The sequence below is a fragment of the Pseudorca crassidens genome, chromosome 2, assembly GCF_039906515.1.
Source record: "Pseudorca crassidens isolate mPseCra1 chromosome 2, mPseCra1.hap1, whole genome shotgun sequence".
NCBI lineage: Eukaryota > Metazoa > Chordata > Mammalia > Artiodactyla > Delphinidae > Pseudorca > Pseudorca crassidens.
Window position 1 is genome coordinate 100,054,748 of NC_090297.1, and position 26,072 is coordinate 100,080,819.

The following is a 26,072-nucleotide window of genomic DNA, read 5'->3' on the forward strand; positions in this document are numbered from 1 at the left end:
GGTGGTAGTGAGGGTTAAAGGTAAGCGCACAGAGCCTGGCACGTGGAGGGAGAGAGGCCCCAGCTGATGCCCCGCTCATGCCTGCAGTCGGAATTGTGTGCACAGACGGCGATCTCAATCTTGTTCTCTGATCGGTTCCCATCTCACCTCAACTCCTTCCCACCACGTACGTGCTCAGACACACGATTTCTTATCACAATAGAAAACAGCTCCTGGAGAAACTGGTCCCAATGTCAAGGATGTTGGCGCCCTCCCTGAAATCCAAACCTTGCCAAGTCCAGACCATTAGCAGGAAGACAGGCAGTCTTCTGAAGCAATCATTGGTACTTCTCGGCCATCAAGATCGAGGGCAATGCCAGCCTGCACTGGCCAGAGAGGGGTGAGGGTTTAAACATCTTGCCCCAGCCCCTCCCATCCCAGGGGCTGTCTCCCCCCCTCGAATTCCCAAGGCCAAGTGGATTCCATGGAAAACCCTCCATCCCAAGTTTCGCTGCAGCCCTAGAGAAACCCTCAAGGTCTCAGAGACTTTGTCCAGACAGGAAGGCATTAAACATTCATGGAGAATGAGTAGGTGTCATTTCAGACCTGCAAAGAAAACGTGGCTACAGGGGACGACTGATGAGGATGAATGAGGACCAGTTGGGCAAGGGGTTGGCAAGGGAGTGGGGTGGGGATGGGAGCTGCCTGCTGAAGAGGCCACATTTTTCTTCATTGTTGCTGACATGGAAACATCATTAAAATATGCTAGCACTTGGACAAGGCTGACCCAGACTCTACAGCTAGCTCTGTCTCCTTCCTCCTCCAAGGAGTAAATATGTGTGCGCAGTGGGAGGCCTGGAGGTGGGGGTTCGTTGGCTTAGGGTCCGAGGCACTTTGATACGTAGTTTCTCTTCCCTCCTTGGTTTCCTTGCTGGCGTTGCCTGTTGGTTTGCCTATTTCCACTCCCAGTAGAGACTAGACGTCTCTTGCGTGGAAGAGACTAATTGCGACAGAGAGAATGTCATCTTTGCTCTGTGCCCTTTGACACCTCATGCCTTGGACTCCAAGTCTTGGCCCTCTTCCCTACAGGATAGAGAGGTTCACAGGCACAGAATGAAGCCAGGGAGTGGGCAGAGGCCTGGGAAGGGAAGGGAGGAAGGAGGGAGTAAAATAACCAGGCCAAGAGAATTCCCTATAAAAGCCTAGAGGCAAGGAAGTCAGTCGGAAGAGCACGGGGCTGGGTCTCATGAGACCGGGGTTGGGGTCCAGATTCACACAGACTCACTGAGCCACCCCAGACAAGTTGTGCAATTTCTCTGGTCTTAACTTGCTCATCTGTGGCAGGAGGACGTTGGGCCAGATCATCTCCGAGGCCCTTTCCAGCTCTGACCTTCCCCGAGTCCACGAGAAAGCAGAGTCGGAACACCGGGATCCGCAGAAATTAGAAACCCCTCAGGAACTGCCCCAGTTCTTCCAAGTCAGTTGCCATTCTGGTCGTAGTTATACCCAGTGGCCCCAGTCTCTCTGGATTGCTGCTGATGTAGGGAACCCATTGCAATCCCTTCCTCCCAAATGAATCCTGCAGTTTGAATGTCCTTGTTAGCGTCCAGAAGGGATGTCTGGCTGTTGCTTCCCTTGTGACCAAATAATCTCTCTCCAGGAGAAAAACGTCCCTGTGAGTCATCAGGTGGTAGAAGCCGTAAGACAAGTGCGTGCTCTGCACGGCAAGGTGGGGGGAGCATGAAATGCACCAGTGTTGAGGAACAGATTTTTGTTGATGCGTGAGCCTGTTGCCTACTGATTTCCCGTTCATTCTCTTGTAAGGGAAAGATTGGATATTTATACCATTGAGATGCACAGCATACTAATGAAGGGCACGTGGGGCCAGGGCAGGGCAGTGCTGGCTGGCCCAGCCAGCTCGGAGCTATGGCAAGCTGCTGGCAGAGGAGGGAGGCAGAACAGGGCTGCGGTCTGGTTGCCAGTGGGAACTGGGTTCTGCAGGCAGCTGGCCAGAGTGGGCAGTGGGGCTGTCCGGAAGCTAGGAATTTATCAAGGGTGAGAAGGGAACTGTCTCCACTGTTCTGAGCCTCTGGCAGTCTCTTAAGGCCACTTCTTCCGAAGCTGCAGGGAAGGATCTATTGTGAAAGGCTGATTTTAGAAACAACTTAAAAGAAGCCAGTGGAGCCGTTATTTACAGCCGGGTCAGAGCCCTGCGTGGAACGATGAACTATGTTTTCCAGCCCTGCATGGGAAACCTTTAACCCCATGTACCCAAGAACGGCTACTGGCCACACTTGGCCCAAGTGAGAGGGTGTGGAAGGTGCACATCCGTCACCTCTGCTGAAGGGACAACCTGCAGGTCTGGAGCTTTCCCCTGTGGTGCAGGGACCGTGTTGTCATTCTGGGATTCTATCCCCTCTCTCTCCTGAACAGACACACTGCCTGTGGAACGGAGCTCGGACCCTACACCCCGCCTCTCCCCCTTTCTGGGTTCTTGATAGATTTTCAGCAACCCTTTGCTAGAGGAGCCTTGGCCCTTTGAGTATTTCCCAGAAAAGTCAAGGTCACATTGGCTGCAGAACCTGGAGCCTAGCGGGTTGAGTCACGTTCTCAGTACCTGAGCTTGAAGCATGGAGGGACCCCTGGCGCACCCCCTTCCAACTTCCTCCTGGTCATTACAGGACATGAGCTTGGAGGGCGGGGCTGCAGGTCTTATTCTGGAGCAGGAAAAGCTGCTCCTGGCTTCGACATCCCTAACATCACATGGTATCCTTGCGGGAGGCAACCAACCAGGCCCTTCCCCTCCTCCTCTCTTCAGGGAGGAGAGCAGAGGAAAGAGCCCAGCCAGCTGCCCTCTGCACTGGCAGGAGCTGAAGGAATAAACTGCGTGGGGGCAGGGACTGGACACTGTTGACCTTCCCCCAGCCTGAGGGTGTGGGTGCAGGAGAGCTCAGCATTCCAGAGAATAATGAGTGTAAGGAGGCCAGGCCCTGGGGAGTGTGTGGGTAAATGAACATTAGCAGAGACAAGGAGCTCCAGCTGAGCAGAAAGTAAACAAGAGAGGCCTGCAGCCCTGGAGTGACCCAGGGCTTCTGACCCGGGCAGTGGGGTCAGGCTGCCGGGAGGGCACAGCCAGGGCTCGCGGGGGGCCAGGCCGCTCAGAGAGTGGGCAGGGCTGGCCGGCTTCATACATGGTTCAGAGCAGCTCCGGCTGGAGGGCTTGGGGAACAGTCTTCATGGGTTTGGCGGGCAGCCCAGGCCCAGCCTTGCTTCTTTCACACTTCCTGGGGCTTCCATGTGACCCTGATCTGATCTCTTTTAGAAGGTTCTCTCTCTCTGCTTCTATCCTGGCTTGGTTCTGCTTGCAAGAGTCCAGACACTCGGGAATTCAAGGCAGAATTCTAGGGATACCTAGACTTGCTGCAAATTCCTGATGCAACGTGCTATCTTGGCCTGATCTGCTCTGCGTGAACTGGGGCTGCTCACCCACTTTCCCCCATCCCCACCCCACCTTTTCCCCAAGTATGGCCCATACATGGAGCTAGCCTGCTGGCACACTGCAAAGCCAGCCTTCCTAGGCCTTGAAATCTTGTCTCCCTAAATGATACATAAATGATAAAAAAAGAGTTCCCCCCAAATGATACAACCCATGTCCCAATATTCCGCAAATGACCTCATCTCCAACGGGGCTCCACCAAACAACTCGTGGCAAGGCAGATGCTGAACGAAGTGGTCACGTCTCAGTCTGCACCTTACTTGATCCATTGCAGCGTCTGATACACTTGATCCTTCCCTCTCTCGTCCTGGACACACTGTCCTTGTTTCCTAGGACACTGTACTTTCCTGGTTTTCCTCCTATTTCACTGGCTGGGTGTTATCAGTCTCTTTTACTTCCTCGTGGTCCCCACATCTAAACATTAGAGTGTCCCAAAGCTCAGTCTTAGGTCTTTTCTCTAAATGTGGGATCTCAACTAGTCTCATGGCTTTTGACACCATCTATATGCTGACATCCCCTAAATTCAGTTGGTTAGCCGAGGCTTCTCTTTTGGACTCTACACTCTTTTTCTGGCCACGCAGCATACGGGATCTTAGTTCCCCGACCAGGGATGATCAAACCCGTGCCCTCTGCAGTGGAAGTGCAGATTCTTAACCACTGGACCACCAGGGAAATCCCTGGATTCCACACTCTGTATCCAAGTTTCTATCCAACATCTCCAGTTGGATGTCCCGACGGTATCTCAACTACAACATGTTCAAACCCGAGCTCTTGACTTTCCTCTCCATATGGGTTCTTCCTCCAGCATTCCCCAGCTCAGTCAATGGCGACTCCCTCCTGAGTTACTCAGGCCGACAACCTTGATTTTTCTTTCTCTACACCCTAGACCGTGCACCCAATCTGTCAACAAATACTGCTAGTTCTACTTTCAAAATGCATCCAGAATGAAGCACATCTTACATTTCTACCCCCCATCCTTGTCCAAGTCACCATTGTCTCTTTTTCACGGCAATAGCCTCCCAACGGACTTCCCTGTCTTTGCCCTTGTTGTAGAGTCTGTTCCCAACCCATCAACTCTAGTGGTGCTTTTAAACTTTTGACTGTGGAACACCATGAACCTTTCCTGCCCCTTTACCTCTCCCACTTCATCTTTTATTCTCTCTCCTCCCCAGTCCCATTTCTGCTTCAGCCACACTGGACCCTTACGGTTCTTTGAACAAGCCAGGCATCCTCCCACCTCAGTGTCTTTCCATTTACCATTCTCTCACCTGGACCTCTCTTCTTCCAGATATATGCATGGTTCTCTCCCTCTTGCCTTTCAGGCCTACTCAGATGGCTTCCTCTTGGGGATGTCTCCCTGCCTACCCTGTTTTACCCTGCAATCCTCTCCTCCAGCCACCCTCCCAACCCCAATACCACCCCCCTCCCACCCCGCTGCTTCCCGGCTTTACTTTCTCCAGGCCACTTACCACCCTCAGCCACACTATTTATCTCACACCCTCATGGTCTCCCCCACACGACTGTAAGCTTCATTTACCACTGCATCCGCAGTGTCTAAGACGGTGCTTGGTACCCCACAGATGCTGGAACACATCACTTCTGGTTGCCTAGTTCCCGAACTATCCCTCCTTTGCCTTCCTCAGTTCTCTTCTTTTCTCTCGGATCTCCCCCTGCGTGGTACCCTTTTCTGGACCCTGTCCTTCTTCTTCTTGACTCTGGGTGTTCCCCAAACTCAGTTCTTGTTCTCAAATTCTCCTTCTGCCATCTGCATCTCCCATTCCACTCCCTTACTCTCCCAGCTTCAGCAATGACCTCTATTTTCCCCTTCTCCCATTTCGTGCAACTTAAATAACTGTGTCCTTTGGATTACATTTTTACTTGCCCCGAAAGCTCCACCCAACTGTAAGCTCCTTAAAAGCAAGGACTATATTTGTCCTTCAATACCCAGTGTTCTTGGACCCGAATAAGTTCTTTAAGAGATCACTGAAGACATGTTGAGTGGATGAAGGTTCATGATGCTTCCCTCCTTCTCCTGCCCGGCTCCTAGCCAGGATAGAACTGGGATCCTAAGATCCAAGGTGGGTACTTTGACGGCATTGCATCAAGCTGCTGGTCAGTGAGCGTCTGGGAGGCTTCATCCCAGGTGACTGACTGAGTCACAGCGAATCAATTGTGCCGATTCTTTGGTTCTACTCGAAAAGGCCTCTTGTAAGCTACCCTTGGATCACACTAGACTTGAGTATGTGGGTGTGAGAAAAGAATGCAACTAACTCTTTTCTGGCAAGGAAGGCAATTTCATTCCAGGAGGCCAGCCTTCCATCAGCATGCTGGGACCTGTGTGTCCCCTGGGATGGTGGAGGTGCTTTCCTGACTCCCCATAGGACTGTGAGGCTTTGAGGACTGGACTGAGTTGAAGTTATGGTATCCCCTGTGCTAGCCTGGTGCCTGGTACACGGTAATTACACCACAAGTAGTTACTGCACAAAGCAAAGAAACCCATTGTCTTCGAGAGAAGTTCTTTCTAGATCCTTCCCCCAATCCAAAGAAAATAGAGAAACACACTCCCCTCCCTCTTTCAACACTCTCTTCCTTCACTGCCATCAAAGCCTGGCCTAAAACTTTCCTTTTCTAGCAGCTTTCCCACACCAGTCTCATCTGGCTCTGATTTCTTTTCTCCATCTCGCCTCAACACTTCTGCACATGGCTTGCAGTGCAGTGGCTTGCATGATTTGGTTGTGAGCTTCCTGAATTGCTCTGTCCCCAAGTATGTGCCCTGTGTGCAAGGGGGTTGAGGGGTTTGGGGGTCACTGGGCATGCTCCACACTTCCCAGTAGCTTGGTCAGAGGTGGGGCTTTTTCTTTGCCATCCTTTCCACAGCCCGGCCCAGCTTCTGTATCCAACACATGCTCAGTGATCAAACTGAGAGCACATAGCTAACACTCAATAATGTTTGTTGAATGAAAGAGGAATGAATGTCAAACTCAGTGCCGCAGGAAGAACACTGGGGAGGTGGTAACGGAATCCAAGTGTCAGCACAAAAGCTGCCCCCTGAAACGAGAGGAAGGATCCAGGCCACAAAGAGAAAATCAAACCAGTCACTCTTCTGGATCCCCTGACGAGCTGCACAGTTTCAGGGTCTGTCTTCTGTCCAAGGAGCAATGTAATCACACTCACTCCCCTCTAGCCATGCAAGGACGTGGGCTCTGTTGAAGACCTGGACTTGAGTCTTGGCTCTCTAGCACCTTCTGTCTGGGTGACACTGGATGTCACTGAACCTGGAACCTTCGTTTCTTTACTTACATACAGGGCACAATAATAAGGCTTATGGTGAGGATGAAATGGGATAAAGTTAGTTGTGCTCTTGGCTCCCAGTAGAAGCTCAAATAATAACCTGCATATTAATAACCAGTAAATGGGGGGCCTGAAAGGTGGGGAGGGCGCTGAGCCTGTTTGCAGGACTGTGCCTCATGGGAAAAGGAGGAAGGAAGCTTGCTGGTGGGGACTTGCTTGTGGCAGGAACTCCCCGGAGGACATTTCCAAGGGGCTTAAAGAGAGGACTGATTCTCACTGACATTGAAAGGAGGAGGGTGTGTCTGGAAGTTCTGCCCTGTGGCCTGTCAGCCTGGGGTTTAGGCCTCTACTAGGGAGACCACACTTCCAGCGACTGGGTATCCCTGCTCTGAAAGCAAGAGAGCCAACCACTTCTCTATAGGGGAAGCTGAGAATCTCAGAATCTCACAACTTGGAAACTAGTTTCTGAGGAAACCACAGCTCAGAGAGGGCAAATCACTTTTCCAAGGTCACACAGAGAACACATGATAGGACAAGAAGTAAAAGAGAGAAATAAATAAAACAGGAATAATAACAACCAACAACCTGTCGGAATAGGTGATCTGGAAAAAAGTGGGCGATCAGGCCTGGGAGTGGTACAAATAGTGACCCACAGGCCGAGTTAGAAGGAAAGGCACTGTAAGAATGGGGCTCAGGAGGCTGCGCTGTGACAGTGCTGCCCTAGGCATCTTGTGCATTTTATTTCATTTACTACATAGAATACCGCTATGAGGTATGTACCATCATTATCCCCATTTTACTGATGTAGAAACTGAGGCATGGTTTAGACAATGTCCCCAAGGTCTCAAAGCTAGAAAGTGCAGAAGCTAGAATGCAACACAGGTTGGTCTGGTATCAAAGCCTGAGCTCTTTGTACACAACTCTGCTCATTGCCAGGCTAGAAAAGAGACTGTTCTACCACATAAGGCACCCCCTCCTCCCTGCAGACTCCGAGTCCAGGCTCCCTGGAATTATACAGAGCACTCCATCACCCCCAAAACACACACATACCTGTACACACACACACACACACACACACACACACACACACACACACTCATTCTGACCTGGTGGGGACCTGGTAAGGCAGGAAGTTGGCCGAGTCCATCAATGCCACCAAGCACAACACATGTTTATGGCCCCAATGACAGCCTCCATGAAGGAGCTGGGATGGCAACAGGAATACCTGTGTGCACTGGGGTCTGAGGCCTCTGTAACAATAACTACAAGAATACAGAGATGTTACCAAACCCTGGTGATGGCGGCTCTATTTTAATGATAAATCTACAGCTTCATATAGAAATAATGAGACTGGGGGCTGGAGAGGGGGGAAGGGAAGAACAGAATGATTTCAGCCAATCGAAGTTGTGTGTGGAGAGAAAATGACAGACCACGGGGAATGCCCAGGAGACCAGCAGAGGACCTTAGTCAAGCCAGGCAGGAGGTGGAAGCCTCAGTGGCAGACCTGCCCATGCCTGAGCTTCTGGATTCCAGGGAACAGCAGAGACCTCTGACTGTGCTAGCACATCTTGTTTGCCTGTTGCTCACCCTCTGGTGGGGTGTATGTTAGCTCCATGACAGCCTAGGCTTCCATCCAGAACAACCTGGGGATGCTGGGGGGAGCGGCCCTTGGGGCTGAAGATTTGCAATTAACAAAGGGCCAGCCTCCCCAGATGAACACCTCCCCTTCACGAGCCTTGAAGCTCCATGTTCAGTGGTTGTAAGAAAACAGCACAAATGCTCCAGGCTTTGCTACTTCAGACCACCTTGGGCACTGGGGCGGGGGCCAAAACAAGGAACCTGTCTGGTTCCACCTGCCAGGGCCGCACCTGATTCTCCCATACAAGTGTGAGGAGTACCAGGGCAGCAGCATTCATGGACTCCTGTGACATCAGAGCAGCCTCCCGAACCCACTTCTCACAGGGCCTCTCCTTCTACCCAGACTCTTGGTCACTGACCTTCCACTTCAGTCCAGACTGTGGGTCCCTGACCCTCTACTTCAGTCCAGGCTGGTTAATCTCTTTGCTACTCCAGACATAAACCATCTACCCAAACCATCTCTCTGTAGGAATGCACAGCCCAGGTCTCTCCCCACCACGCCTGGCTCTACTCACTTTCAAAATACTACTTGACTTTCTCCTCCAGGAAGCCTTCCCAGGTTAACTGCACCCAAATTCCATTTCTTCTTTAATAATCCTTTCCTTGTGCACCAATACATAGTTTTGTTTGAATTAACTAAGCCATCTGTCATTCAACAAGAACTGCTGAGTTCTTACGTTTGCATAAAATGACACACTCAGCCCTGAGGGAGAATACAAGAGACAGTCAAATGTGGGACACAAGCCATTCCTGAGCCACTGGGGACTCTGCAAGGCATAAGATGACTCAGTGTATAAATGAGGGACCCAGAAAATAAATCCAGAGGAGTGATTGCTGTGAGAGCGGAAGGGCTTCAGGGAAGCTTTGAAAGGTGGATTGGTTTGGGCCACGCAGAGAGGTGGGGGAAAAGCCTGTCTGCCAGAGAAAACCTTGGGAGCAAAGGCAAGAGGCAGAAATGCTGGACGTGTTCAGCGACAAGCCTGCAGGCCGGAGGAGCTGGGGGCCAAAATGCAGCTCTAGGAATGAAATCTGGCAGGAATCTGGCATGCAGGAAAGATGGGAGCCGGCTGTGCTCATGTGCACCGCGCCCCACGATGCTGGCTGCAGGATTTCACGTACACTGAGTGCTCAATCATTGCCCGTTACTAGGGCTTGGGCCTCTCTGGCCTCAAAATAATTCCAATTTTAGAGTAAGCCCAGGTAAAAGCACCAGCCTTTTATTACCTTTTCCTTTCCTTTGTCTGATTCCTCACCCCCCAGGATAAAGAGCCCACCCCTGAGAGCTGGCCTGCTGGAGAGGCTGTGGATGGGAGGGCCCCAGGGGCCTCACCACGCAGAACATTCAGTGCAGACAAACTGCGAGCAAGACAGAGAGTGTGAGCAAATGACCCGATCTTCTGCTCCAGAAACTCCTGGGCCCAGACTCCTCCTGCTTTTGACTATCAAGTTATATATACCAGTCCCTCCCTACCCACCTGAATTCTCCTTCCCCACCCAGGAAACCTTCCCTGGCTGTCCTAACTCTCAGATCTTACAGCCTCACAGTATTTGCTACTTTGCATCACTAGCTACTGCATTAAAGTTCCGTGGCTCAAAGAGGCTGTCTTCTGTCCCAGCCCCCCTTGCTCCCGAGTTCCTGGCACAGTCCTGCTTAGAAAGAGATGGAGGAGGATTAGAGTGGTACTGACTGAGGATGATGAGGGTGGCAATGATTTGTCCAGCTCCTTTTGGACGACCTGCCTTTTTCTGAAGCTGGGCTGAGGAAGGGGTGTGGGATGAGTGCAGGGACAGCCACGGAATTCTAGGATGTAGGAAGTTAGCATTCAGGGGAGGGGCACCCTTGGGCACGGACCGCACGCTCCAGGACTAGGGCTTTCATCGTGCCTGGAGCTCAAGTTACAGGAAAGGGAGGCCTCTGGAGAGGAGAAGGGAGGCTCTTCAGAGGGCTGAGTTGAGCCCTGCTTCCCACAGCCCCTGGCCCTCACACCTACCTCTCTCTGAGCACTTGGGCCTCAGCCTCAGTATGGGGGGGACTGAGCCGCTTTTCTCTACCCGTATAGTCACGATAATGAAGCTGCTGCCTTACGAGCCCACAAGGGAAGAGCTGCACCAGATGTAAACTTCAGAGTGATTTATAAAGCGGAGCTCTTGGGCTTCAGGCGGGCACACAGCTGCTGTTCCAGCCCGCCCCGTCTGCCCGCCCTGTCTGCCGGCCCCGCTGCTTGTGCTGTTCTTGCGGATGACATTTCAGGAGAGCAAAAGTAGGGGAGGCAGTGAGACATCGGACAGGGCTGGTCAAAGTCAGCAGCAGCTAGGAGAATGGGCTGTCCCAGAGACCTTCTCTGGAGCAGAAACGGAGCCCACCAAGCTTTCTCTCTTTGAACAAATCGATTCTTATCCTTTTCCCACCAGAGTGGAGCTGATTCTCCCAGCCTCTCTCCTTACAAGTTCAGCCCATAGATATTGAGTATTGATTGTCCAAAGGGAGGGTCTGCACTCAGGGAAATAGTGCAAGAAATATCCCAGGAGACACTCAATCAGTTAGAGTTCAAGACACGAGACACAAGGCCATTGGTGTTTGGTGGCAACACCCCTGCAGGGCTCTCAGCTGTCTGGCTGGGCTTAGAGAGAGGCATGCCACCTACATCTGTGGGATGCAATTACACAGCTTCCTCAACAGCCACCCAAGGGACTGGAGAACACTGTCTACACTGGACCAAAGGGCTCTGGAGATGCCCTCTTAACTCTCTGTGCCAAACCTGTCCTCCCTCTTAAAAGCCAACTTGAGCCCCAGCTCCTTGACACCGTCATGGTTAATTCCAGTTGATCATGAACAGGCAAGCATCCCCTTCCCGCATGTGTGGATTAGCCAGGTCTCCCTTCAAGCCCCACCCCCCGCCCCGCTCCAACTCCCGAACTGGCCCAGGCAGGCAGGGCCTAAGAGCAGGGGCTCTGCTGCATGGTAGTCACTAGTGCTGTCGTTAAGTACTTCCAGTCTCCCTTCTGGACACGTGGTAGGATTGCTTTGCCCGGCCCCCTTGATAGTAGGAGTTGCATGTGTCTTGCTTTGGCTAATGAAATATGAGTGAAAGTGACATGTGCCACTTCTGCATGGAGGCTTTAAGAACGAGCACATGATTTGCCACATCTTCTTCCTCCTCAGGTGGTAACTATAGGGGCACAGGTCAAAACGGAGCCTCTGTTGGCTTGGGTCCCTAAGTAACAAGGAAGAACGGCCAAGCTGCAAAGCACATGTAACATGAATGAGAACTAAACTTTGGCTACGTTAAGCTACCAAATCCTAGGATGGTTTGTGGCTACGGCATAACCTGGTTTATCCCAATTAATACAGCCTGTTCCTGATTGCTCGTGCCGGGCTTCCAGCACACACCGAGGCCCTTGGCTCGCACTGCTGTCTGAGTCAGGCTACGGGCCTGGCCCGATCCTTACCCATGATTAAAGACATATATCATTTTATAGGTGGTAGACCTGAGGCCTGGCAGGTAGAGAGAACCACTTCAGAACATGCGATCAGAAGCCATAGATATGTTCCCTTCCCTTCCCACCCACATGGGGGCTCTGCTCCCTGCCCCCCCCACCCCCACAACGTGGGCCCCAGGGCAAGGACTTCCCCAGAGTGGGCTGGGCTATTAGTCAGAGTCCCCTTTGTACCCTGAAGGGCAGAGGCCCATTCGTCTCTAGGGGTGAGGAGGATGCGGGACACATCCCAGTCAAATCCAGGACTGCAAGTCCTCAAGAAGCCCAGGGAGCAGGGCGGTACTCACACTGGTTGCGTACTGGATGTCCTTCCAGATGGAGGTTTCCTGGGACAGGTCAGAGGCCTCAAAGAGGTTGTCCAGGATGACCTCCCCGATCATGTCATGGCGGGAGAAGCGGTCAAAGTCGAAGACACTGAGATGCAGCTTGCGGTCAGCCAGCTCCTCATAGGGCACGGGGAAGTGAAAGTTCTCATCGAAGGTGGGGTTCAGGGTCTTGCGGTGCACCCGTGTCTGCAGCTTGCATTTGCGATCAGGCAAGAGGTAGATCTTGACGTAAGGGTCAGAGCTGCCACAGAAGTCCTTGGCGGGGAGGTCGAAGGCCTTCAGGATGCGCACGATCAAGGTCTCGTTCTCGTAGTCGTAGCGCAGGCTGAAGTTGATCTTCCCACAGGTCTTGGCCTCGGTTTTGGCGTCGTCCCCCTCCACTGACTTCTGCTTGTAGAGCTCGGGCTTGATGCGGCCAATGCTGGTGGGCTGCTCCGCCGCAGGGGGCAGCTCATTGCCGTAGTCCACGCTGGAGACGTGCATCTGCCGTGGCAGGTGGCGCTTGAAGGACGTGTGCCTGGCGGAGGGCAGGAGGGGGTGAGAGAGTGAGGTGGGGGAAGGAGTGGGGGAATGCCGGCAGGCATGGCTCGGGGCCCTGGCTCATTCTACCCCTTGTGAGGCCCCCTTTTCCTCCTGCCAGTTGACCCCCTTTCCCTCTGCACACACTCGGTGTGCGTGACTTAGTACATGAAAAGTAGTTGGAATGGAGCCTGGTACATAACAAGCTTCAGTAAGTGTTAGCCATTGTGATCATTATCATTTTTCCTGCTTTTCTGCTACCTGCTTTCTAGGTTTCTTTCCTGGTAGGCATGACTCTGGTTCCCCCATTAAACCATAAACTCCCTGACTGAGAAGGACCATCCTTTCCCACCCTCCACGTGGCATTCCTTCATCCCCACCACTACCATCCCCACCACCATAGTTAACATTTATTGTGCTTTGGAGTCAGACTGCATAGGTTCATTTCGGCTCTGCCACATTCTAGCTGTATGACCTGGGGCAAGTTATTTAACCTCTCTGTGTTATAAAATGAGGATAATAAAAGTAGTAATTGCATAGGATGCTGTGGGGGTGAAATGAATAAATACAATGAAGTGCTTAGAACAGGGCCAGGCATATACTAAGCTCTTCCCCCCCGGTATGCGGGCCTCTCACTGTTGTGGCCTCTCCCGTTGAGGAGCACAGGCTCCGGACGCGCAAGCTCAGCGGCCATGGCTCATGGGCCCAGCTGCTCCGCGGCATGTGGGATCCTCCCGGACCGGGGCACGAACCCGTGTCCCCTGCATCGGCAGGTGGACTCTCAACCACTGTGCCACCAGGGAAGCCCTATACTAAGCTCTTATTATCACATGGATTCTTTCACTGGCTCCTCATGGATACCCTTATGAGAGTCATTAGCCCTATTTTACAGTTGGGAAAAGTGAGGCTCAGGAAAGGTGAGCAACTTGCCTGAGGTCAAACAACAAACTCTATAAACGTGACCCAGCACTTTCATCATTTCTGGCTTTCAATCTGAAGACCAGGCCTGCTTCCCTTTGGCTGGTCCCCTGGGGGCCTGGACCCAGGAATCCACAAGAGCCCCCAGTTTTTTTTTGTTTTTTTTTTTAACATCTTTATTGGGGTATAATTGCTTTACAACGGTGTGTTAGTTTCTGCTTTATAACAAAGTGAATCAGTTATACATATACATATGTTCCCATATCTCTTCCCTCTTGCATTGCCCCAAGTTTTTAACAAATACAATGCCTTATACCTGCACGTACCACATCATTGAAAAGTGTTTCTGAATTTGGAGTAGGTTTTTGTCATTATGTGGTGGTTGTTTTTTGTTGTCATTTTGTTTTTTCAGTTAAAGAATGTCATGTATACAATTGCTGTCATACGGGGAACGCTGTCAAAAGCTATCCTCATTCTCAAAGTGTTAGGAATCTCTTGCTTTATCTCCCACGCACTGCAGCCTCCATCTAGGAGGCTGTATTGACATAGACACATCATGAACTTCTCTGCCTCTGCGCCTTTGCATATTCTCTTCCCTCAGCCTGAAGTCTTTCCTTCCCTCCGGATAAGCCAACACCTCGCACCCACATACATCCCAGGGCTTACCACCTGCACAGCACCCCACCTCAAAGGTTCCCCTCTCCTGGCGCCCACCTCCGAGTTGACCACCCACCAAGGAGCACATCATCGGACATATTCTCCAACCAGAATATGCACATGATTATTTCTGGTCTCTGATCCTCACAGGCCGGAATCTCATTAATGTATTGGATCCAGGAATGTGGAGGTAGGGAAGGGAGGGGTCCACCCCTCACCTGGTGGATGACGCTGGCTCTGTGGTCTGTCGCTGCAGCCGTGTGTGACGCATGATGTGCTCTTTGACCGACCTCTGCACCTCGGCAGGGATATCTGGGGACGTGTGGCTGATCTTCACGGCTGCCTCTAGGAAGCCCAGGGTGTTGGGGTCTTTCAGCTTGTCCGCCATGTTGCCTCTGGAACTGGGGCTCTGGAGGGCCTCCGGGGAGGGGTTAGCAGAGGAGGGGCTGGAGGCCTCCTTGTTCCTCCAGGGCATCCAGCACAGCTTCCAAAAGAGAAAGAGAAAAACTGCCACCAGGGCCACGCCACACACAATAACTACCACTGTGAGGAGGCTGACAGAGGTGCCTGCCCTCAGCCAGGCGGGGAGCGACAGGGACAGACACAGGAGGGGAGAAGCAGGGAAGGGTGTTCAAAGAGGGGCCACACAGAAGGGACAGAGACGGAAGAAGAGAGAAGAGTGGTCATGAGAAGGCTGCCCAGGTAGAGGAGGGATGGTTGTAGGGCTGATGCTCCGTATCCACCTTGTGAAATATCTGCAGCCTCGGGTTCACCTCGGTCTGATTTCTCCAGCTTTGCCCCTCCCCCCACCGCCAGCTTGGGGAGCACCTGGGTTGCCTCCCCTCCCCGTGGGCACGTGTATGGGGAAGGGAACGTAATTTAAATAGCAGCCTAAGCAAATGTGCAAATTCGTGAAGCAGTCACATTTGGATGCTGTTTGAATTTCTATTAGAGCTGTTACTATGGCCAGATTTACAGCAGGGTTGGTTTTGCAGACAGCTCTCTTCCTCCACAGGCTGTGGGGCCTCGGGGACCCTCATTCCCTTCCCTTACCCAGCGCCTGCCAAGCCCACAGCAGGAGCTGATGTATAGTTAGTAGGTTGACTTGAAGTGAATGAGATGGGGCATAATCTCCTCGAGGAGGGGGATTAGGTCTAATGCTTCTGCCGTACTCCCGGAACTCTGCACACAGTAGGCTCAATAAATACTTGTATTAAGTCGGAATCTGATCCACACAGTTGACTTCAAAGCTAAATACAGATGATTCCGATAGCTGTCCTTTCCCCCCATTCCTGTGGCTATGTGAGAGCTTTGCTGTAAAACTGAATGTCGCGATTCGTTCAGAGGCAGGCATTCACTGTCCCACACCCAGCCCACCTCTGCCCCCAGTAGGATGCCCAATACCCCAGGAGAACTGTGAAGGATGCCTCCCTCTGGGAGAAATTAGTAAGCAGGCTTCCCACCCCACCTTTAGGAATGAACCTTTGAGCCCAAGGCCTCTTCTTACTCTGAGATGTCAGAGGCCTTGAACCAATGATGGGTTTGCACAAAGGTCACTTGTAGACAAGCCAGCAGAGGAGGCTCGCCTGGCTTACATGATGATTGAAACATTGAGCAATTCCGTCATCACTATCATCATCATCACACCAGATTTCTAGCTTCTCTGGAAAAGGCCTGAGGACTTGCTAACTGGACCTATGCTCCCGCATGGTGGGAACTGGCGATGCCCTTCGGAAGGCTGCATGCTCACCACCTGCTCTCCCTGTTACCTGCCTGGCCCCTGCAGGCCTGTGAGTTTGTAGTCTCTGGATTATCCTGTCCCCATGCCTTAAGAAGCTTGGGATTTAAGATGAGAAATGACCCTACAAGTGAGGCTGTGCTTTTGCAGATGGGAGCAGTGGTCCAGAGAAGGGACTTGCCTGGGGTCACAGGTCAGACACAGAGCCTGGACCAGGGTCCAGATGTCCACTGCCCAGCCTGGGGCTCATTCCACTGTCCCAGACTCTTTGTCCCTGATTAAACTATAGGCTACTATAGCCCTGTGTTTTTTATATTTGTCTGACTCAGGGCTCAGCATAGAAACTGACACATGAGAATGAATGAGTCAATCAATGGCACATAAAACAGCTGTCATTATCTCTCAGCCAACATTTACTGAGCACTTGCCATGTTCCAGGTGCTAAGCTAGACTGGGAGTATAGAGATGCCCAGTCCCTCTTTGGGGGATCAAGAGTACTCTCACGGCACATGGGCCCCCGTGAAAGCTGTCCCCCATCCAAAGGCACCTGAGAAGGAGGCCAGAACATCAGCCACCCTCTCTGGGGAGTTAGCACTGCCTCCCAGCTCCCTGGTTGGAGGGTACTGGCCTTGACCAGCTACCACCTTCAGGAATAAGGGATGAGAGCACAGGATCCTCAAGTCCTTAGCAACCTACTCCAGCCCCCAGGTCCCTGCATGGAGACAGCAGAGTCTTTCCCCAATATAGGAACTGAGGTTAGTCCACCAGAGACCGCCAGGGACCAGGAAAACTGACTCCTATTTAACTTCTAGACTGAAGATCTGCAATTATGGTGTGCATGCATCCTGGGAGCACAAGAGAAAAAATATCAGATTGCTTAATATTTATTTATTATAATAAATAAATATTTATTTTTATTTATTATCTTAAAAATAAGAAAGCAAAATTGTAATACACAGGTTGACAGTAATAGGAATGATACCATTTTATTGTTGGATTTAGTCAAGTTATTGAACATTACTATGTCCAAGGTACAGAGCGCTTTTTATGTATTCACTCATTTAATACTCTCCAGTGAAATACGTAAAGATTATTATCCTCACTTTGCAGATGAGAAAACTGAGGCACAGAGGGTTAACTAGATTGCCCAGGGTCACACAGCTGGTAAGTGTTTGGACTGAGATACAACCCAGACACTTCAGCTCTACAATACCCCCTCTGTACGTGTGTATAGAACGTGGGAACAAAAAACACATATTGGAGGTATTAAATCAAAATAATTTTTGCTGTTATGAGTTCATGATCTAAATGGTTTGAAGACTGTGTTTTAGGCCTGGATCCCCTTGGGGTTCACCAGGAACGCTACCACAGGTATGGGTGCCCTTATTCTAAGCATCTGGCCATCTCTGGGCCCTCCACATCTGTTCTCTGTTACAGCTGTTCCGGGTGCAGTCTCTGCAATATGGGTCACCTTAAAACAAAAGGTATTTCTAGGGTTTTGCTTTCCTTTGATCATACATCTTGCTTGCTCTGGTAATAATTAGAATTTTAATGAGAAAGGGGGAGAATGGGGGAAATCCAGAGAGCGGAGAGTGCATTTAAATGTTCAGCCTGACAAAAAAACTGAATTCATAAATGAAAAGAGAGGTGGAGGAATCAATTTTTCCTCCGTGTGGTTGCTATTTTGAATGCGTCTCCACGTGACCCCCGCCCTGGCTGTTATTCCCTCGGAGATGTGATTAGGGAAGGCAGAGGTATGGATTATTGGGAATTGGCACTCCGCGCTCAATACTGGTTATGTAAGACCAGGAGGCCCTTCCTCTGCCTGGAGAATCTTTTTCCGGGATATCTCGCAGGCAGGCAATGCAAGGAGAATTAGGTCCTGATGCTGAGTGGGTTCACCCGCACAGGGGAACAAGGTGGTGAGCAAGGCTGGTAAGACCAGAATTAGGCCAGGATGGGTATGATTGTATAGGATTTAGCCCCTTTAAAATCACTACATGTGGCCTTGAACTCAGCCAGTCCGTGTAGCCTGGCTGAAGGTACATAATGGCCCAAGGGCTGTCCAAAGGCCCAGATGACCTAAGATATGTGCCTTCCTACCCTAGGCCTGCTGGGACCAACCCACCAGGATGTGTTGCCCTCTAGTAAATCACAGGTGCATAGCAGCCTTCAAAGCCTTCTTCCCACTCATGTCTTGTTTGAACCTCAACCTTATGAGGCAGATAGAATTTTGACGGGCAATTCAGCCACCTTTTGAGTCCTGACCCAGTGCTCTTCATATTTATTTGTATTCTTCCTCCCTGCCTTTTTCCTTCTTTATTTCCCCTTCAGGCTGGAGAGAAAGAAGCACTGCTCTAAAGTCAGACTGGGCTCATTCAACGTCCATCTCTACTGGTTTTAATCTCTCCCAGCCTCTGTTTCCTCATCTGTAAAATGGGTACAGTAATAGTATCTACCTCATAGGGTCATTGTGAGATTTAAACGAGATCAAGTGCATCAAAATTGCTCAGGACAGTGCCTAGAATGTAGTAAGCCATATCATAAATATTTGCTATTTTTATTAGAATTATCTAGCTCTGCCCAATATGATTTTGGACATCTCCTAGTTCTGAAATTTCTTTAGTGGGCAGAACACGTGCAAACCATGAACACTAATAAACAGAGGTAGCTTTAACTTTATCATTACAAACTAGGAACCGCCTTACTAGTAGAAATAATATAACTATTTCATATATAGCTAGGTGTCTCTGTATCTCAAGGCATAATACATAATATATCAAAGATCTCACATCTCCAAGTTTTTCTGTCAACACTCATTTGCTTGCTACTTGTTCAGTTGTTTTGTCATTACTGTCACCAGCCAGCTGGTAAACAGGAGCAAGCTCCAAAGCAATGAGAAGAAATTCATGGAAGAAAAATGTTCAACCGAGAACATGCTCCGCTTTTGCAAAGTCTTCTTGGAAACTGGGGGAAAGAAGTCCATTACTCAGTATTAGGTGCAAAACATCTTCATGGAGGTATCAGAGGAGACCAGTATTCCATGGGTCCCTGGTTTGGGGAACCCTGTTGGCCAGTCACCCAGCAGCCTCTGGGAGAGCGAATAGCTGTGGAATTCGGCTTCAGAAACACACCCAGTGACCTGGCGCTGTGCAGGGCACGTGGCTTCTGGCCTGGGCTAGGGAAGTGGGCATCACTGGGTGCTCAGACACCAGGCAGACATCTCAGCTGAGCACCAGTGCCAGAATGACCACAGAGCACACCCGCCCACATTTCTAATTGCGTGACCTTGAGCAAGTTACTTAACTTCTCCAAACATTGGTCTCCTCTTTTATTTAATGCGGATTCTAATTATCCCTACTTCACAGAATCATTGTGAATATTAAATAAACTAAGGCTTTGAGCACAGTGCCCAATATATGGTGAATGCTCCCAAAAAGTAAGCTGCTATTACTTCTTCCTGTTTTGTTTTGTTTGTGTTTGTCTGTTGTTTGTTTGTCTGGTGGAGGATAATAGTTTACTGGGTACAGGAGGGACCCAAAGCTTGGCCATCTGAGGCAGGGAAGGGGACCCAGGACCAGAGGGCAAAGCACCTGAGAGACCTCAGGCTCCTTCTTTCCTGGGAAGTTAAGGTCCCCTGAATGCCATCAAGGCAGGACCTGCTTGTCACCTTAAGTGAGATTGTCTTACAGGGGTGATGGCTCATGGCCTCCCTCTCTTTCTGGAAAATGGCAAGCTATTAATTAGCAACCCAGGGCTTTCTTATCACCCCAATGACACTTCTTTCTCCAGAGACAGAGCCCTGGTGCCCCGGTGCCCCCTCCTCTTCTCTCCACCCACAGTGTTAGGATTTATCAGCAGTCCTCATCTCTTGCTATTGTTTCCATTTTTCTAATGGGCCTCCATGTCAGGAAGATCCATTTTGTAATAGTAACAGACATTCTCGCTAACAGATTGTAATTGAAAAGATAAACTGGGGAGAGGAAGTGAAAAGAAAGGACCATTTTCCCTGCTCCCCTCAAAGCTGGAGAAGGCTGGCTTCAGGGTCTGGGGCTGCTGATGGACCCTCGGAAACGGGCAATGCCAGGCTCTGCAGAGCAGGAGCTGCCTTGGCCAAGGAGCTGCCATTCAGACACAGATGGAGAGATAGACCAGCACAACCCAGAGACCAACCAGCAAGAAACTCAGAGGCCCTAAAGCCTGGAAGGAGCAGCGGGTAGTCTGGGAAGGGAAAAGACTCTGGGCAGAAACATTACTGCTAATACTAGTAATAGTATTTGTTATTTATTTCTACATGGTAAGCACTGTGGCCCTCAGTGATCTCATTTAACCTTCACATCCTCCCTAAGAAATTCACCTCTCAAAGATAAATTAACTACGTTTAGAGATGTTAACAAAACAACTTGTTCAAGTGTACCTCAGTTAAGTGGAAGAGCTGGTATTTGAACCCGGACTTTCTGATGCCAAAGCCCAGGTTCCTGAGCCAGGCCCTTGAGGGGTCTGAAGGCTGAGCTGAAGAACTACAGAGGAGAAGCCTGGGCAGAGAAGCTAGAGAGGTATTTCTTCACTATAATCAGGAGAGGGTGGGTTGCATAATCTACTTTTTGGCCTGACCCTCTGAACCGGGGCAGAGCCCCGGGGACTAGGATTATGACCAGCCTCCCCATCCTCCATTTCTTTCTCCTTCCCTGGAAGATGCAGACACTACAGCCACCAGGCAAATAACCAATGGCCCCTGGAAAAGTCCCATTCAGAGATGTACCTGAGAAATACCTGAGCGTGTGTGTATGTGTTGGGGCAACAGCGGCTATTCTGTTCTGAGGCTCACAGACGTTCTCCATTAATAATAAGCTCTGCTGTGGCTTGTAAATGTATTAGGAGAACGTAGTATAATTAAAATGTAGGGTTGGGGGGGGGGGAGCAGAAAGCCTTGGCTTCCTTTCCGAGATCCAGGCCGAACTACCAATGGGGATAATTAGCAGAGTCCAGACAGAGAAGGAATTAATGCTCTTGGAAAAGCTGTGATGAGGAGAGACAATGCTGGGTTAATTACGGCCGCACCAAGCTTTATGACCGGGAGCCTGTTTCCACCATCATTAGGGGATTCAGGGATAAATCAGAGACTAATGTGGAGTGTTAGAGCTAACAGAGCATTGGCGTTAATTTAGCAATTATTAGTATTTTGGCAGATGGTATAACTGTGCCTTTCTGCCTGATTGGTCAGGGCATGCAGCCCCTCTGAATGGGGCAATCAAGCCTGGGGTGATGGGGGGAGAGGCAGACAGAAAGCTTCATTCTTTTCCCTCTACTCCCCTCTCCCTGTTTATACCTGCAACTAGTGAGAAGAGAGGTCTGCCTGGGTCCTCTGCCTGGGTGGAGCGAGAAAAACAGTTCAGCGCCCCGCACAGAGAGAAGGGAGGGATGAGGTAGTGTCAGACACCTGGAGCATTCAGGGCTGGATGCCCTGCTCACTTCTACTTTCAGCCCCTCTGCCTTCAGTTCAAGTGTGGCTGAGTCCTTCCATTTTTAGAGGCTTCTTTTCCTAAGCTGGACCAGCAGGGGTGCCACTTAGCTGGGTCAGGACTTTCTCTTAGCCTGCTGCGCCCCGCTCCAGACAGCCCTACAGAGACCAAGGAAACCTGGCCTGATCCACATGCCTCAGTCTTACTCCTCCTTATTTTCAGTCATACATCATATCCCAACTCTATGGACAAGGAGGACAGAGTAACATTAGGACAGTTAGAAGAGAACACATCTTTTGTACAGAGCTTGGAGGGATGCAGCATTCTGGATCTACCATCCCCACTCTTGAAGTTTCCACACAGAGAGAAGAGAACTTCTAGACCTGTACATCCAAGGGCTCTACAACCCCTAGATACTGGACCCTGGTTCTAGAATTGTAAAGCCCAAGACACACCGTAGTGTCCGAATAGCATCACCATGGGTTCTAAAGGATTGTGGATTGCACCTTTCCCCAAAGAAGGCGAAATCTGCAGAATTCCTTCCTTCCATCAAGGAGTGAGGGAGTGACTCACTCAGTTATAGAAACAGGACTTTTGTATTCTGATGAAATGCTGTGCATTTAATTTGGCATCACAAGCAGGAAAAATACCTGTGCTGCAAAAGGCCAACTTTAAAGCCAGGTGGCTGAATCACAGAACATCTCCATAGTCATTAGAAAAGTGAACAAACGTCACATGCATCTCATGGCCATAGGTAAGCCGGAGAATAACCATTCCTGCCTACCAGTCTGGGAGGGGCAGGGCAGCTCAGGCTCTCTCAACAGATTCCTGCATTTTCTGGAACAACTCTGTACTTCTGCTCACTACCTTGAGAACCATACAACGCAGAACCCATGCTACCCACACTTAACTCTCTGCAACTTGGCTCATGGAAAAAGTTTATTCACCTCCATAAGGCAAATGACATAAAGAAAGGTGACGAACTGCCTGCCAGTTTCCCCTGGGGTGGGGTTGTGGGGGTGGATATTAAGAAGGAGGGCAGACCCTTTACCTTTAGAGTTTTTTTTTTTAATAAAAAAAAGATGGGACTTGCTTTCAGCTTGGACAGTTTGTGTAGAGATGTTTCCCAGTCAGGGTCTGATTGAGATTTCCTGTGCAGTTCCTAGCACAGTCCTTGGCATATAGGAGTGTCCCAGTAAATGATAACAGAGTCTGAATCTCTGTTGTTGAATCTCAGGGTGTTACTAGAAATCCCATGAGCTAGAGACTTAGAGAAGGAGTGAAGGCAGGGGAAAACATACAATGGTAAAGGGAACTGGGCATGCTCTTGCCACTTGCATTTTTCATACAACTGCAAATGAAAAGATGCAGCGTTTCTCTGACTGGAGAATCTGGACCCAGACAGTGGCTCTGGGATGCAGGGAGTAGGCTGGGAGATGTGATACCTGCGGGCCCTGGTCCCGAATACCACAGCATCTCCCCAGACGCCATGCTCCCCTAAACCCCCAAGATCCCAAAGCCACACTCAACCATTTTCTTTCTTCTGCTTTGATCAAGGGTGTCCTTCGGCCTTCCCCATCCCTTTCAGCCCTCCCCCGCCCCAGCTTGGCCCCAGGGCTTACTGAGACTTGTGATTCAGCAGCCAAAGTTAAAGTTCCCCAAGGCTGACAACTCAACCTCGCTTTCTGAAGCAGCCTGCAGGAAAGGCATACTGATTCATCTGGGCCTGCTGGCTCTCACCCCTCAGCCTTCTCTCACCCGCAGCCTGGCCACCCAGGTACCTGTCATTCCAGACTATGGGGTGTCCCTCTGGAGTCAGAACACCAGTGCCTCCCTGTATCAGGATGTGCTACACACATATGCCAGCCGCCCCCCCCCCCCACTCTTTGCATTTCTGCCCTAAACAGACAGGAGAAAGAGACTCCATACCCGACGGAACTCGACAGGTGAGTTCTCACCTTGAATTAGCCCCTTTAGGATCGGAGGGGTCAGAACCAGCATTAAGGGCCCCACTGGAGATGGATCACTGGAGGAAAGGATGGAAGGAGCTGGGGAGGCAGGAAGGAAGAGACACCCTGACTTGGGGAAAATTGTGTGTCTGTTGGATATAGGGAGCTGGGTGGTGTAGATGGTGAGGGCACGGAGAACCAAAGTCTGATAATACTTGCTGGGCCTAATTTGCTCAGAGATTCTTCAAGAAGAATCAACCTCTTCAACCTCCATCACTGTACCACCCTCTAAAAGTTCTGCATGTCTAACCTCAGTCCCTTCTGCTGCAGTAATCGACCCATTGATTAAACATTGCCAGGGCCGGGGAGAGAGAGAGAGAGGGAGCAGCGCCCCCCTACAACCTACACAGGGCCGAGGTGGGCTCCACGCGCCCCGATGCTGGACAGAGCTCCACCTCACGCACACAAGCCTCCCCTGGCCCACCACCCTCTTCTCTCTCCCCCATCCCCCAGCGGCACTGTTCCTAACCTAGGACCTATCTGTATCTCCGATCTCTAACCTCAAGTGAAAACAGGGCCCTGGAACCTGCGGCCTCTGGGGAGCTTACCCCACCTGTACCTCCCTCCAAGAACCGCGGCTTCCGGTCCCAGGAGAAGCGTGTGGAGACGAAATTCCCGCCTCTCGAGGCCCCCTCCTCGTTTTCCCGCGCGGGTGGTGCGCAGCCGCGGGGCGACCCCAGCGTACCTCTAGGCCCAGTGCCACTGGGGTCAGGGCCGGGGTACAAGGAGGGGTGCAGTCTGCGGAGCCAAAGGAACCCCGGCGCCTTGGTCCCTGCAGGATCTCCCCACCCCCACTCCGCATTCTCTCGAGGCTTCGCACTGCTCCCAGCCTCTCCCCGCGCAGAGGGAACGCGACCCGGTACTCCCTTCCGCCCAGGACCCTCCAGACGTCGGGATCCGGACAAAGAAGCCCGGCTGTAGCGGGAGAGCGCGGCCGCGCGGCGCCGGTGAGGCAGGTAAATACCCGCCACCGGCCGGCCGCCAAGCTGCCCACCCACCCGCGGCTCCGGCCGCCAGGGCGCGACACGCCATTCCCGCTGTCGCGACTCCCGGGAGACACCGCAGCTGTGCGCCGGGCCCGGGCCCTGCGGGGCTCGGGCTCCAGACTCACCGGCTCCGGCGAGCTCGACCGGCGCGGGCTCCCGCCTGGGCTCGGCGGCCGCCTGGGACTGCGTCCGGCGCCGGGTCCGCACCGTTCGGGCAGGAGGCGCCCGCTTGGCAAAGTCGGCAAGAGGCACCGGCTCAGTCGCGCACCGGCCCCGAGTCCGAGTGAGTCAGAGAGAGACCGAGGGAGCAAGTTATAGGGGCGGGGGGTAGGGGGTAGGGTGCTGAGACACCCTCCCCCACCCCGCCCCCCGCCCCCCAGCGGAGACGCAGAAAGCCACTCGCAGCCGGAGACACCCGGACACAAAGACCTCGTGCCAGCCGCAGATCCAAGTTTCTCCCTGAGAGACCCAGGGGGCTCGGGCCACGTTCCCCGAGAGAACAGATAAACTAACGGACAGAGCGACAGACGCACCCAGGGACGTCGACACCCCCGAAGAGACGAGTTACTTCCTCAGCCGGGATGTCCCTGGTCTCCTGCTCGCTCTATAGACCCCTCCACTGGCAGATCGCCCGCAGAGCGAGCAGAGAGACAGGAGGGAAACTGAGGCTCCTTGGGGCGCCGCGTCCCGGGAGCCCGGCTTTCCGCGGGGGTCCCGCAGAGTCACACAGGAGGGGGCAGTGGGATTCTCTCCCTCCCGGGTCCCCTTCACGTCTCTCTGCTTGCCCTGCAGGCGATGGGCCAGGGCACTGGCCGAGGCTGGATCCGAATCCAGAATCCTGCGCCGGAGTTCTCCATCTAGGTTCCGGGGTTCCCGGGGTTGGGGCTTTGGGGAGCGGGGACAGCCAGGGCGAGAATCCAGGAAGGGAGGGGGCCTCGGCTTTTCTGTTACCTGCGTCGGCAGCGCTCGGACTCCGCTCTGGGGGCTCTAGCTCGAAGCTCCGACAAGTCTCCACGTCCAGCCCGAGAGGGGGCGGCCGAGCCCGGCACAGCGAGGCCAGGACCGCGAGCGCCGCCTGGCACCGAGGCTCCCCGGTTTCCCACACCCCGCTCATGCCCTGGATACCCCAGCCCTCCAAGCAGCCGCCCGAAACCGCGCCGCGGCCGGACTGGGGCGGGGCAAGGCGTCCCCAAAAAGACCCTCCCCGCAGCGGCCCCCTCGGGCTCCGTTCGGCTTTTAATCACTTCCCCGCAGGGTCTCCGCCCCTCACGTGGCATCCCGCAGCAGCTGGCAAGTCTGGCGCCTCACGGCCGCCCCCTCTACACTCAGCGACCAGTCTGAGTCCGGGCGGTTCAAGGCGGGGGAGCCAGGTTGTTCTGCATCCTGGAGGGTGCAACACTCGGAAAAGAGCCTGGGATCTGGCTCCACATTCACGGCCTGGTGTGACCTTGGGCCTCTCTGAGCCTCAGTTTTTCCTCTCTCTATAAGGGGTATAATAATTACGAGTGTTTCACGGGTTGACTGGGGATATAAAGATAGTGTTTGTGAAAACACT

The 26,072-nt window shown here is 52.0% G+C and overlaps 1 protein-coding gene across 9 annotated transcripts in view; it reads right to left on the reverse strand.

Moving 5' to 3' along the window:
- Positions 1 to 25,745, reverse strand: part of SYT6 (synaptotagmin 6) — a 58,796-nt gene extending 33,051 nt beyond the window's left edge. For 4 of the 9 annotated variants that reach the window (XR_010941005.1, XR_010941004.1, XM_067727336.1 and 1 more), the window contains exons 1-3: positions 25,469 to 25,602; positions 14,541 to 14,806; positions 12,190 to 12,745 (exon numbers count right to left, since the gene is read on the reverse strand). Coding sequence is in view for 5 of the 9 variants with exons in the window: in XM_067727336.1 (XP_067583437.1) it covers positions 12,190 to 12,745; positions 14,541 to 14,797 (813 nt within the window). In the remaining 4 variants the exon portion in view is untranslated. Of the gene's footprint in view, positions 1 to 12,189; positions 12,746 to 14,540; positions 14,890 to 24,642; positions 24,787 to 25,468 lie in introns of those variants that run through there. The other 5 variants (XR_010941007.1, XR_010941006.1, XM_067727337.1 and 2 more) reach the window with 3 other exon arrangements.
- Positions 25,746 to 26,072: the final 327 nt, after the last annotated feature.